Raw genomic sequence first — 13,816 nt, forward strand, 5'->3', positions numbered from 1 at the left:
ACTGGCTTTGCTGACATTTCCATCAGGCATCTCCGGTGCAAGAGCTGGCATTGCTGGGTCTCTCTGAGGTGGGCTCTCTCCTTGCCCAGATGTTCCAGCACTTTGCTCTATGTCCTGCTCGACCAAGGCGCGTATCAGCAGCTCCTTGGATCTGTCGGCTGTCTCTATTCCTCTCTGCTCACAGAGGTCGGTCAGAGCTTCCTTGCTCTGCTTCTTGTACTGGGCTGCCATATCGATGAACAGCCTTTGCCAAATAAAAGATAGAAAAGAAAAACGGGGAGGGGAAACTGTTTGCAAGTATGTCTAAGTAAGCACTGAGTTGAACCTTGGAGAACTGGTGCACTCGTCGCAAGGATACCAATTCTTTAGTACAGGGAATTATTGCTTAAACCATGCACTAATGCTCTAATAGAAATAATTCTATCCCACCGCTCGCCACCAATTGTAATGCATCGCTGCTCCATGGTGTCACTTATTCGTCACGTGCCTGCTCTCACACGTGACTTGGTGTTGTGCCTGCAATGGTTAATCTATCTCTCCACTCTCCGTCCAGCATTCAACCTCTGTCCTATGCTGTAAGGGGAGCATAAATCACACACTGACCCAGGCCACACACCCACTCATTTGCGCTGCCACCACTCATCGAATACACGGGCGATGAGTCCCAGAAATAACTAATAAAAACATGTTTATCACTCATAAGGCTCACACACCTCTAGGCTATGGATTCTTTAGAACATTAAAGGTTCAAATTATTAAAGGTTTATACTTTAATAGAAAAAAGTTCAATGCTTACAATAAGAAAAAGATATAAAAATATGATAATAAAAAGACGTACAACTTATGCAAAACAGTATCAAATAAACAGGAGAAAACTTACAGAAATCATCTAACTTGTAGTCTGCTTTCTGCTCCCTGAGGGGGGGTGAATGTAGTTGTGGAACACATCAGCTTTTCAGGCTGCCCTCATCATGTGAACACAATTCTCTGTCTGCAGCCTAAATTTATAACTTTGGTCTGAGGTCAGGTTTCTAGACCAGCCTCCCAGGTTAATATCATAATTGCGGTCTGTTTGATTGGGCACGGCCGCTTTACCAATGAATATATATTCTTTTCCTCTGGGACACGTGTGAAATGGTTCCCTGGGATACCTTCCTTCAGGCCACAATTTAGCATCTCCCCTCCAAGACCTCAGAGGTGTCAAGTGTTCCTTTTGTTCTTTGGCCTTAGCCAGACCCCCTGGTGAGATCTGGAGACAGAATTCTTAAGGTACCGTCACACAGTGCAATTTTAATCGCTACGACGGCACGATTTGTGACGTTACATCGTCGCTTAATTATCGTTTCAAACATCGTAGACTGCAGTCACACTACACGATGCACGGCGCTGAAGCGATAAATTCATGACGTATTTGCGATGTAGAAGTCGTATAGGACAGTCGTAGGGTCGTGTCACACACGACGATTCTGAGCAAATTTTGCATAATCTGTGCGTGACGTTGTTCACTAGGGGCGTGTTGTGCTACTAGCTAGTGTGCTGATAGGCCAAAGGTTCTGTGCACACAATTGGTTGGAAAATTTGTCACCTGAGCGCTATTGTTCCCAATGCCACCTCACTGCTTTCAAAATTTCCTTTCTTCACTTCGTACTTGGACACTTGGTGGACCTGGACATTGGAATTTTCTACTTCGCTGAATATACCACGCTTTGCACCGCTGCTTCGAGGTATGTAAACCGCTTGGGCGTGGTGGATGGAACGCTGTATGGACGGCATGAGTGCTTCGTTCCACCGCTGAAGCGAAGCGGATGGTACACTGTCGTGGCTGGAGGGCTACAATGTGGCAGATGGTACGCTGTTGTGACTGGTTGTGACTGGTGGGCTACAGCGTGGTAGATGGAACGCAGTTTGGTCGGCATGACCGCTTCGTTCCGCCGCTGAAGCGATGCGGATGGTACGCTGTTGTGACTGGTTGTGTCTGGTGAGCTAGAGCGTGGCAGATGGTACAATGTATGGTCACCATGAGCGCTTTGTGTGGCTGCTGTGGGGAAGCGGGCGGTAGTGGCCTATGGCGCGGCAGATGGAAGAAGCGATGCGGATGGTACGCTGTTGTGACTGGTTGTGACTGGTCGTGACTGGTGGGCTACAGCGTGGTAGATGGAACGCAGTTTGGTCGGCATGACCGCTTCGTTCCGCCGCTGAAGCGATGCGGATGGTACGCTGTTGTGACTGGTTGTGTCTGGTGAGCTAGAGCGTGGCAGATGGTACAATGTATGGTCACCATGAGCGCTTTGTGTGGCTGCTGTGGGGAAGCGGGCGGTAGTGGCCTATGGCGCGGCAGATGGAAGAAGCGATGCGGATGGTACGCTGTTGTGACTGGTTGTGACTGGTCGTGACTGGTGGGCTACAGCGTGGTAGATGGAACGCAGTTTGGTCGGCATGACCGCTTCGTTCCGCCGCTGAAGCGATGCGGATGGTACGCTGTTGTGACTGGTGGGCTAGAGCGTGGTAGATGGAACGCTGTTTGGTCGGCATGACCGCTTCGTTCCGCCGCTGAAGCGATGCGGATGGTACGCTGTTGTGACTGGTTGTGACTGGTTGTGTTTGGTGAGCTAGAGCGTGGCAGATGGTACAATGTATGGTCACCATGAGCGCTTTGTGTGGCTGCTGTAGGGAAGCGGGCGGTACACTGTTCTGGGTTATGGTGGCCTATGGCGTGGCAGATGGAAGAAACGATGGTAGGCATGAGCGCTTTGTGTGGCTGCTGTTGTTAAGCGTTTGGCACACTGGCAAAAGTATTGTTTAAAGGACTCTTTGTCAACCATGTAATTTTTTTTTATAATTATTTTTCAGATGGCAAATCGTGTGGAGTTCATCAGGGATTTCATCGAAATTTATCAGTCTTTTCCCTGCCTCTGGAAAATCAAATCTCCTGAGTATTGTAACAGGGAAAAGAGGAGGGAGGGTTACTTAAAGCTCATTGAGCTTTAATATCGTCATGCACCCGAAGAGGCAGCAAACGAAGCAGTTATTAAAAAGAAAATCCAGGCGCTCCGCACGGTGTGGAGGAAGGAGCTGAACAAGGTTCTTCAGACTACAAGGTCCGGAGCTTCCACTGAAGATGTTTATGTGCCAAAACTTTGGTATTTTGAACATCTTAATTTTCTGAGGGACCAAGAGGTGCCACGGACTTCCACGTGTCTTCGCTTGTTGCCACCTGTGGAACAAATAGTTTTGGAGAACCACGATGAGCAGGAGTCACAAGGGCAACAAGTAAGTAGCTCTTTGGACGAAAGTTCACCAATGTGTCCTATAATTACATAATTTTTCTCTGCATTTTATGTTTTATACTTCTGATTATCACATCAGTTTGAAGTTGTTACAAAAACATGTACACATAAGTAACCCTGTCGCAGTCAAGTATTATATGGGGAACTTAATATGTATGAAATGGCGATATATCTAAACCATACCATCTAAGCAATATAGAAAATAGTATCGCTTCAAGCTGCCGATGTACTCTTGTTGACACTATTTAGACTATAAAATATTCGTCAGGTTCCCCTAGCAGTCAGAACAGTGTAGTTCAAAGTATTAAATAAAAGGGAGGGTTAAAGAATATTACTAAGCTTAAAATATATTATAATCTTTTTTTTACCTACTACGAATATATAGTTTGGATGCGGTTATGGTGGTACAACTTTTTGTTGCCGGGTTCATAACTTGTTTTTTTTTTCCCCCCCAGGATGACAGTGCGCAGGAGAGTACACTGGACTGTTCACAGGACTGCACGACAACAGATTTAGTGGAGGCTGCACCTGCCAGGACTCAATCGAGGCAAGGTCCAAGAAAACGGAAAGCCACCTCTGACGCCTCGCATGAACTATTGAGCCTTGCAAAGAAGGTGTTGACAAGCAATGTTAGCCCTGCGTTGCAGGGGTTTGGACACTATGTGGTTGACAAACTGGCCAAAATGGACGACAACCAAAGAATACTAGCAGAGCGTCTGATTATGGAAGCAGTAAACAAGTTTACAGATGGCGAATTGGACAAGAACACTTGTTTGGTCTCTTCCCGGCCAATACAGCGGACAGAGCCATCAAATTACAATGGTTGGTCACAGTGTCAGACATCGATGCGACACAATGCTCACGTTTCCCACTTCGGCCAGCCACCCCCTAATAACTCCTACACGCCAATACCTTCACATATGGCTTCGCCCATCAGGCACCAAAGTTTTCAGCCGGAACAATCGTCGTATCATCATTTGTGATTTCCTAACTTCTTTTACATTCCTTTTTATTTTATTGTCTTGTTAAAATAATGTTTGAAATAAAAGCTTTTATTAGAAATTCTATCACTACTTTTTGATTGGTGTGTCTCGATCACAGCACTGTATGAGGGCAGAAATTAACGTAACAAACTAATGTAAACTTAACTAAAACAAAGAAAAATTGAATAAAAGTTTAAATAATTTTTTTTAATTTAACAACATAACATTTTTTTAACCATTAACACTATTTATTATTGTCCCCCCTACAACTGGTGGCACATGTCCTTTATCTTCTGCAGCTCTACGATTGCCAGATTCTGCTGCTTGTGAATGTGCGCCAGAGTCTCGCACAGCCTTTCAATCCTGGCTTTTACATCCGGGATGGTCACACTGCCGGCTGCTGTTGGTGACAAAGCATAAAAACCTAACATTAATACCACAGTATTATCCTGATAGTGGGCTGTGATCACATCCCCATAATAGCGTACAGGATGAATGAAACATCTGAGGCGGCAGAAGGCTCTGAAACGGCCCTTGCTGTACAGGGTTACATAGAGAGAGGCAGTGAGTGACAATCTTTAACGTGTAGGGAAAACTTACGTGGCAAGACCTCGTCTGGGGACATATTCTCCGAAAGAGAGAAGCCCGGAAGAGCATCAGGGGGACAGTACTGCGGTGACTGGGATGCCTCGGGGTGGCGGCGCTGTTTCTTTGCCTCTTTCAATGGAAAAAAAGGTGCTGTCAGCATTCATAAATAAATAATTTTTTAGAAGAGGGAAGAGGGGACCTGCCACCAAATCCTCATCACATTATTGTGTGAACCTACTAGGTTGTTGTGCCGTTGACCCTGAGGGCGCACGGACATCGGAGGCGGGGTGGGAAGCCTCGTGGCTGCTGCGCTGTGTTTTTGCCTCTGTGAAGGAAAAAATAAAGTTCGGTCTTCAGATATGGCAACTGTGACTGCGGGGGTGGGGGGGTGGGGGAGTTGGAAGAGGGGACCTGCAACCAAATCAAAATCACATTATTGTGTGAACATACTAGGATCTGGAGGCACGGAGGGCAACTCTGGATCAGAGTCCGTGTCAAAGGCCCGGTACAGACGACGGCGGCGCTGTGTCTTTGCCTCTGTGAAGGGAAAAAAATCAAATTTTTTAAACATAAATGGCAACAGTGACTGCAGGTGGGGTGGGGGGATCGAGGGGACCTGCCACCAAATCCTCATCACATTATTGAGTTAACCTACTAGGATCTGTTGTTGACCCGGAGGGCACTGGGACAGAAGAGGCCGTGTGGGAAGCCTCGTGGCTGCTGCGCTGTGTTTTTGCCTCTGTGAAGGAAAAAATAAAGTTTGGTCTTCAGATATGGCAACTGTGACTGCGGGGGTGGGGGGGGTAGTTGGAAGAGGGGACCTGCAACCAAATCAAAATCACATTATTGTGGGAACATACTAGGATCTGGAGGCACGGAGGGCAACTCTGGATCTGAGTCCGTTTCAAAGGCCTGGTACAGACGACGGCGGCGCTGTGTCTTTGCCTCTGTGAAGGGAAAAAAATCAAATTTTTTAAACATAAATGGCAACAGTGACTGCAGGTGGGGGGGGGGGATCGAGGGGACCTGCCACCAAATCCTCATCACATTATTGAGTTAACCTACTAGGATCTGTTGTTGACCCGGAGGGCACTGGGACAGAAGAGGCCGTGTGGGAAGCCTCGTGGCTGCTGCGCTGTGTTTTTGCCTCTGTGAAGGAAAAAATAAAGTTTGGTCTTCAGATATGGCAACTGTGACTGCGGGGGTGGGGGGGGGGGTAGTTGGAAGAGGGGACCTGCAACCAAATCAAAATCACATTATTGTGGGAACATACTAGGATCTGGAGGCACGGAGGGCAACTCTGGATCTGAGTCCGTTTCAAAGGCCTGGTACAGACGACGGCGGCGCTGTGTCTTTGCCTCTGTGAAGGGAAAAAAATCAAATTTTTTAAACATAAATGGCAACAGTGACTGCAGGTGGGGGGGGGATCGAGGGGACCTGCCACCAAATCCTCATCACATTATTGAGTTAACCTACTAGGATCTGTTGTTGACCCGGAGGGCACTGGGACAGAAGAGGCCGTGTGGGATGCCTTGTGGCGGTGGCGCTGTCTTTTGTCCTCTGTGAAGGAAAAAAAATCAAATTTTTTAGCATAAATGGCAACAGTGACTGCAGGTGGGGGGGGGGGATCGAGGGGACCTGCCACCAAATCCTCATCACATTATTGTGTTAACCTACTAGGATCTGTTGTTGACCCGGAGGGCACTGGGACAGAAGAGGCCGTGTGGGATGCCTTGTGGCGGCGGCGCTGTCTCTTGTCCTCTGTGAAGTAAAAAAAAAAGTTCGGTCAGCAGAAAGCTGTGCCACATAGTGCTCTTCACCGTTCAAACTGCCCCATAGCTGTGCCACATAGTGGCTCTGCAACGTTCAAACTGCCCCATAGCTGTGCCACATAGTGGCTCTGCAACGTTCAAACTGCCCCATAGCTGTGGCACATAGTGGCTCTGCAACGTTCAAACTGCCCCATAGCTGTGCCACATAGTGGCTCTGCAACGTTCAAACTGTTCCCTAGGCTGTGGCACATAGTGACTCTTCACCGTTCAAACTGTCCCATAGCTGTGCCACATAGTGGCTCTGCAACGTTCAAACTGTTCCCTAGGCTGTGGCACATAGTGGCTCTGCAACGTTCAAACTGTTCCCTAGGCTGTGGCACATAGTGGCTCTTCACCGTTCAAACTGTCCCATAGCTGTGCCACATAGTGGCTCTGCAACGTTCAAACTGTTCCCTAGGCTGTGGCACATAGTGGCTCTGCAACGTTCAAACTGTCCCATAGCTGTGCCACATACTTTTGGCTACCTGCGTACTGACCTCTGCGAATCTCCTGGCGAAGCTCCTGCAGGCGCTCAGGGCTTTTGGACTTGAGATCGCCCCATTTTTTCACAATCTGGGCCTTGCTCCGAGTTATCCCAAACCGCTTCCTGAGGCCCTCAGACACCACACGGACAACTTCCTCCTTGTGCTGGTTGCGGTGCAGCACCATCCCTGTGGTTTCATACTGCATCCTATCCATTGTTCCAATAAGGAACTTGAGCTCTGGGATGCCCATAGGTGGACCACGGCGACTGGCAGCCATTATCACGATGTCAGGGGACAAAAACAAGCTAGGGCAGGCACGCAGGAACGCTGTAACGTCATCACGCCGTCATAGACCACGAGCGTACATTACGTGCCGCTCCGGCGTTATATAACGATCCTTCGAACGGCATTTACTATGCGCGTTCCTTTCGTAACGCTCAGTCGTCACAAATGTGACGCTGTTCATAAACGGCAACGCTGTTGCGATGCCAATCGCGCGGCAGGACGGCGGTGCGCTGCTCCTCCTCTGGGCGTTGCTGTTCAGGGTCATTCCAGCTAAAATGGCGGCGAGAATGCGTTCTGCTCCTCTGGGGCAGCCAGAACTGCTTTTTTTTATTCGTCAGATGGATGCCATGGATTACGAGGGTCTGGAGAGCCGCCCTGCCCACCCACACATCCACAAGCGAGAAGTGCTTGGCCACATAACAAGAATGATGGAGAGGAGGTTTGGCGTCTGCCGCAGTCAGCTTCAGCTGCGTAAAAAATGGGCTGACCTCCGCTATAAAACGCCACAAATGTTTGCTGAGTTGCGTGCGGAGGCAAGGCGAGGCAAGTACTAGTATGTGGGGATGCACGCTGTCAGGAGGGGGGGGGGGGTTTGGGAGGGAGGCTTGCGCTCATGGTTGCCAACGTGACCTCAAATGCATTAAAACACATGCCCCGTTTTGGTAAAAATTAGTTATTTTCCAAGCAGAATATGCGTTGTCCGTGAGAAAACTTGTCGGGTTCCCTAATCTCAACCACCATCTTGAAATTATTAAGATGTCCATAATTTTTACTTTCTCAATTTCCCATAAATATTAACGGAGGAGGTTGGCCTAATGATGAAATAATACGTTTTCCAAAGACAGGAAGACCATTGAACACCAGAGCCCACATACATGTCTGAGTATCGCACCCCTGTAAAGTGTGATCTCTATTTTATGTTTGAGTATTTTGTAAGCTTTGATCTGCAGCACTCAACATTTGTGTGTAAACATTGTGATTCTTTACTTTAGGTGTAGAGAGACAGCGGCGGCAAGTCAGACCCACCATTGCCACCAGTACCCCATCTTCAGGCACCAGTGGGAGCCCACAGTCCGGGACATCACGTAAGTTCACAATCATTTATTGCATTTTTTTTTTAACATCACACGGGACATAACAGGGTAGCTGAAATATTTGAAGACATTACAGACGCAGTAATGACCCAGCGGCCTACCACGCCTCCACCATCTGTTGCGACCCCAGTGAAGTGTGATATAAATTTTATGTTTCTGTATATTGTTAGCTTTGATCTGCAGCACTCTACATGTGTTTTTAAAGATTGCGTTTGTTAACTTTCTGTGTAGAGAGACAGCGGCGGCAACAGGTACCTGCCATTGCCAGCAGCACCACAGCATCCACCACCAGCGGGAGCCCACAGTCCGTGACGTCACGTAAGTTAACAATCATAGATTACAGTTTTTCAACTGCATACGGGACATAAGAGGGTAGCGGAAATATTTGAATACATTACAGACGCAGTAATGACCCAGCGGCCTACCACGCCACCACCAGACAGCAGACAGCCTCGCACCCCTACACCACCCTCAACACCTCCCTCTCGACACTCCTCTTCCTCCCCCGGGTCGGCGGCATTCTCCCCAGAAGCTAACATACGTAAGTGACCAAAACAGCGAGCGCTTCCCAACGGCGTGTTCCATAGTTAACCAGATCTGTTATTATTTCCTTTTAGCTGCTGCAGCTAGATCGCTGGGATGGGACATTAGCAGCTCTGGTTCTGGCAATGAGGAACCGGCATCCCTTCTCCGTAAGTATCAAGATAATGCGAGTGGTTTTCTGCTGGATGTCACCATAGACAACTAAAACTGTAAAATGTAATAAAATTTACATCGCCCTGTGGTGCCAGACCAAATAGAAATTTACAACACAGAAAATTTGGTCCTGCCCCAGAGGTCGAGATGTATTTTCAGTGGAATCAACGTTAGTTCTCCAACCTCTTCTATCCACAGAACCGGCCACCGTAAGAGAACTCCTGGCGAGACAATTGCGCCTGGAGCGGACAGCAGCGCTCCTGCAGCAGACAGTAGCGCTCCTCCAGAGTCAAGTGGAGCAGCAGGGCGTGACGCTGCGACACCTCTTGGGCCGGAGATAATTTTTTTTTTTGGGGGGGGGGATATGTTATATTTTGTTGTAAAATAATTTAAAACCAAGAAAGTGTTACAAAAAAAACCAAAAATCTTCGCATTATGTCTTTAATATTTACCAAGCTATAAGGGTTAACAGCACCATTTTATAGGCATCACATTTAAAGTTATTTAGAGAGGTTTATATGACAACAAAGCAAAAAAAAATTTTTTTTTATACGGCGCGATCCTGCCAGGGTACAGCTCCAGAACCATTAAAGTACTGACAGTATTTTTCGCGACAGTCCCTTGCATCGTCTGCCTGTCTGCCAGATCCAAGAGCTTGAAGAGCTGTAAAATTATCAGGTTGTGTACGCCATTCCCCGGGCACAATATCTCCGGTTCTTGCGTCCACTGCATCAATAAACGAAGGAGGAGAATAGGAGCTCGTATCATGACGTCTCAGGAAATTATGGAGCACACAGCATGCCAAAACCACAAAGTCTATAGACGGCAGCTTCAAGTTGATAGCTGTGTGGAACACTCTAAACCGATTTGCCATAATCCCAAAGGCATTTTCAACCACACGACGGGCCCTCGACAACCGGTAATTAAAGATTCTGCGCTCCGGTGTGAGTGTTCTCTGTGCAAATGGCTTCAGCAAATGTGGATGAAGAGGGAAAGCTTCATCAGCGATGAAGACAAAATTTAGGTTTGCTTTTGTGTCTTCATTTAGTGGCAACAGCAGTTCATTGTTCCTCAAGCTTTCCCCAAATGAAGTGTGTTCAAAAACACCACCGTCGGAGACTCGACCATTCATGCCAACATCCACATCGACAAACTCATAGTTTGCATTGACAAGGGCCATGAGGATCACACTGAAATATCCTTTGTAGTTGAAAAAAAAGGATCCAGAGTTGGCTGGTTGCGTGATGCGCACATGCTTTCCATCTAATGCACCACCGCAGTTTGGAAACTGCCACAGCTCATCAAAATCGGAAGCAATCCTCTTCCAGTCATCGGCCGTCTTGGGAAACTGCAAGATGAGAAGGAAACATGTACTAATTAGGTCAAATATATTATGCACATATTATGTGGACATCCTACAGTGATTGAGGCGCAGTATGGATTAGTATAACAAAGTCAACAACCCACAGTATACAGGCAGCCATTTTTTCAGATGGCTTCGGTGACTCAGAGGGGGTGCTAAACAATATATCTAAATAATTTAATCAATAAAATTACGTTGGGAGCAGCAAATAAAAAAGGGTGGCGCAGGGTTGGAGCAGCACATATCAGAATGGAGCCGCAAAATGGTAGCAGCACATGTCAGAATGGAGGCGCAGGATCACAGCAGCACATGTCAGAATGGGGGCGCAGGATGGGAGCAGCACATGATAGGATGTAGAACATATACCTATAGAAATGCTCGCCATCAGGGCGTCGAACGGGTTCAATTGCTAGTATAACATATAGAGACATAACACAGCAGCCAAAAAAATATAGTAGTACCTCCATATAATGCCTTAAGCTCTGCACAATGGCCTCGCATGTCTCCGGAATCACAACGCTCAGGAAAGGTCTGGAAACAGCTGCGGAAAACTGCAAATCCTGAAGAGACCTTCCTGTTGCCAGGAAGCGCAGTGTCACCGCCAACCTTTCCTCCACGGGCACGGCTGCACGCATCGGCGTATCACACCTTTGTATGAGTGGCGTAACAGCAGACAGTATTATTTTGAAGGATTCCTCGGACATCCGAAGGTAGTTTCGGAAATCTTGAGGGTTATTGTCACGTAACTCTCTTATGAGACCCATGTGTGACAATGTGGATCTTTTCTGCAGCCAGCTCCGGGTCCACATGCGACGTTTTCGTTTAGGACATCTCTCCTCTTGGAGACGTGCTGCCTCAAACACCAGGGCAGCAGCAACAACAGAACTCTCATCGGAAGTGAGCATAGTTCCTAAAAAGAAAACAAGCGTACAATAAATACACGTGCTTACAAAACAATGTTCTGACCATTGATCTAATAACTACATATGTTACCACTGGTATTAAATGGGGCAGTCAACCATCTCGATCTGTAAAAGGATTAATTAATTGGGCCACGCTACAGCTGTGTACCTGAGGTTCTCAGGCCTACCCTACTCAAAGGAACAATCAACCACACTCCAGCGTTTATCCCCGTTGAAGCGCAACATATGCTACGCTGTAGCGTTATACATACCTTTTGCGGTAAAAGTCTAGTAGTTAAAAGTCCAGGGAATCCAGCGAATTTAGTTCTGTTCACAGCACGTGCTACAGAGAGAAATGAATAGCGCGCTCGAGAGCTCCGGTTTTATCCGCTGGGAACAATAGTCCTTTGTCGAATGAGCGCACAGTATTGTACCGCCCAATCAGCACACGGGAGGTGGAGAATTCAGCGCTCCTACGTAGCCAGCTCCTCCGCCCTTTACATCGTATACAATATCGTGCACACCTTTGTCACACCATGCGATCATGCCGCCACAGCGGGACACTGGACGACGAAAGAAAGTTTCAAACGATCTGCTACGACGTACGATTCACAGCGGGGTCCCTGATCGCAGGAGCGTGTCACACGCTGCGATATCGTACCTATATCGCTCGAACGTCACAAATCGTGCCGTCGTAGCGATCAAAATTGCACTGTGTGACGGTACCCTTACTCTTCCCAAGGAAGTAAATATTAACACCTAGGTGCCACTGGCCTTCAGGACAGATGCTACATTATCACTAGTCACACATATAACCCTAGACAGATGTGCGAAACACACGTCAGGGGTGCTGCGAAGGTCACACAGGCGCTGATTCACCATGGGTAAGTTATGCATGACTTGCAGTGAAGTGTAGAGTTTAAGAGGATATGGCATGACATGTGTCTTGATACGCTGGCCTCTCTTTAATATGCTCTCCCACTGTGGGAACATGATGCACTAGTCATATGCATGAGACTATTTACCCAGATCACACTATAGGCGTGTGCCCTTCTTGTCAGTGTACTGGTTGATTTCCTCTTTTCCCTACATGTTGGGATTGTTTTATATAATTATTTATTGTATTTTTTGGTTATCTTTGTGTGGTATTGTCTGTATTTATATGTTAATAAAATTTCTATATTTTTATACAAATCTTTAGTGTCTAGACTCCCTTTTCCGCTAGTATGATATTTAATTTCCTGTAGTCTACACAGAACCGGGTAGTACGGTCCTTTTTTGGGACAAGAACCACAGGCGAGGCCCAGGCACTCTGGGATTTTTGTATCACCTTGAGTTTCAGCATCTCCTCTACCTGTTCCCTCATGTGTGCCTTCACCTCTGCTGACACACGGTATGCAGATTGCCGTACTGGGGGTTTAGTACCAGTGTCCACATGGTGAACTGCTAAGTGTGTCCTCCCAGGCTCCCCTGTGAAGACTTCGGTGAACTCGCTGAGCGCCTCCATCAGCTCAGACCTCTGACTGTGGGATAGCTCAGGGTTAAACTCTGCTGACTCCAGGGACTCCATGTACTGAGCCCCGGCCCCCACATCCAGTAACAGATCAGCCTCCCCCTCTTCAGGCAGGCTACAGACAGGTAAGACACAGGCCTCCCTGGCATGATGAGCCTTCAACAAATTTACATGAAACACTTTCTGACGCTTTGCATGCTCATCTAGGGTCGCCACATAATTAACATCATTCAGCCGCTTATGTACAGTATATGGTCCCTCCCATGCGACCTGCAATTTATTCTGTAACATAGGGACCAACACCCAAACCTTCTGCCCTTCCTTGTAGGCCCTTAGTCTGGCATTACGGTCGTACCAGACCTTCTGGTTGGTTTGGGCCAGGGCCACGTTCTCATGGGCCAGGTTGCTCAGTTTTTGCATTCTTTCTCTGAGCCCCAGTACATATTCCACCACTGAGACTCCAGTAGTTCTGGGGTTGTCCTCCCAACAGTCCTTAATCAAATCAAGTGGCCCCCTGACCCTCCTCCCATAGACCAGTTCAAAGGGGGAGAATCCAGTAGACGCCTGGGGTACCTCTCTGTAGGCAAACAGCAGATGGGGGAGGTACCGCTCCCAGTCTCTCCCTTCAGTCTCCACCAACATTTTGAGCATTTGCTTTAATGTTTCAATGAAGCGATCGCAGAGTTCGTTGGTTTGGGGATGATAGGCGCTGGCCACAAAATGCTGTACTTGTATTCTTTCACAGAGGCTTTCCATCAGATCAGACATGAACTGGGTTCCCTGATCGGTCAACATTTCCCTGGGAAAAC

The 13,816-nt window shown here is 47.6% G+C and overlaps 1 protein-coding gene across 1 annotated transcript; it reads right to left on the minus strand.

Moving 5' to 3' along the window:
- Positions 1-9,699: 9,699 nt before the first annotated feature.
- Positions 9,700-11,538, minus strand: LOC138680694 (uncharacterized). Its single transcript, XM_069767989.1, has 2 exons — positions 11,054-11,538; positions 9,700-10,577 (listed from the first exon to the last, which is right to left on the minus strand). Exons 1-2 carry the CDS (start codon positions 11,495-11,497, stop codon positions 9,777-9,779), a joined length of 1,245 nt encoding a protein of 414 aa, XP_069624090.1. The 5' UTR covers positions 11,498-11,538; the 3' UTR covers positions 9,700-9,776.
- Between the last annotated feature and the right edge of the window lie 2,278 nt (positions 11,539-13,816).

Source organism: Ranitomeya imitator, chromosome 5 (genome assembly GCF_032444005.1).
Source record: "Ranitomeya imitator isolate aRanImi1 chromosome 5, aRanImi1.pri, whole genome shotgun sequence".
Lineage (NCBI taxonomy): Eukaryota > Metazoa > Chordata > Amphibia > Anura > Dendrobatidae > Ranitomeya > Ranitomeya imitator.

Excerpts from the sequence above, each read along its gene's own strand:
- LOC138680694 (XM_069767989.1), bottom strand. The coding sequence starts at position 11,497 with ATGCTCACTTCCGATGAGAGTTCTGTTGTTGCTGCTGCCCTGGTGTTT. Across the intron at positions 10,578-11,053 it reads GCTTAAGGCATTATATGGAG|TTTCCCAAGACGGCCGATGA; the intron begins GTACTACTATAT and ends CTCATCTTGCAG.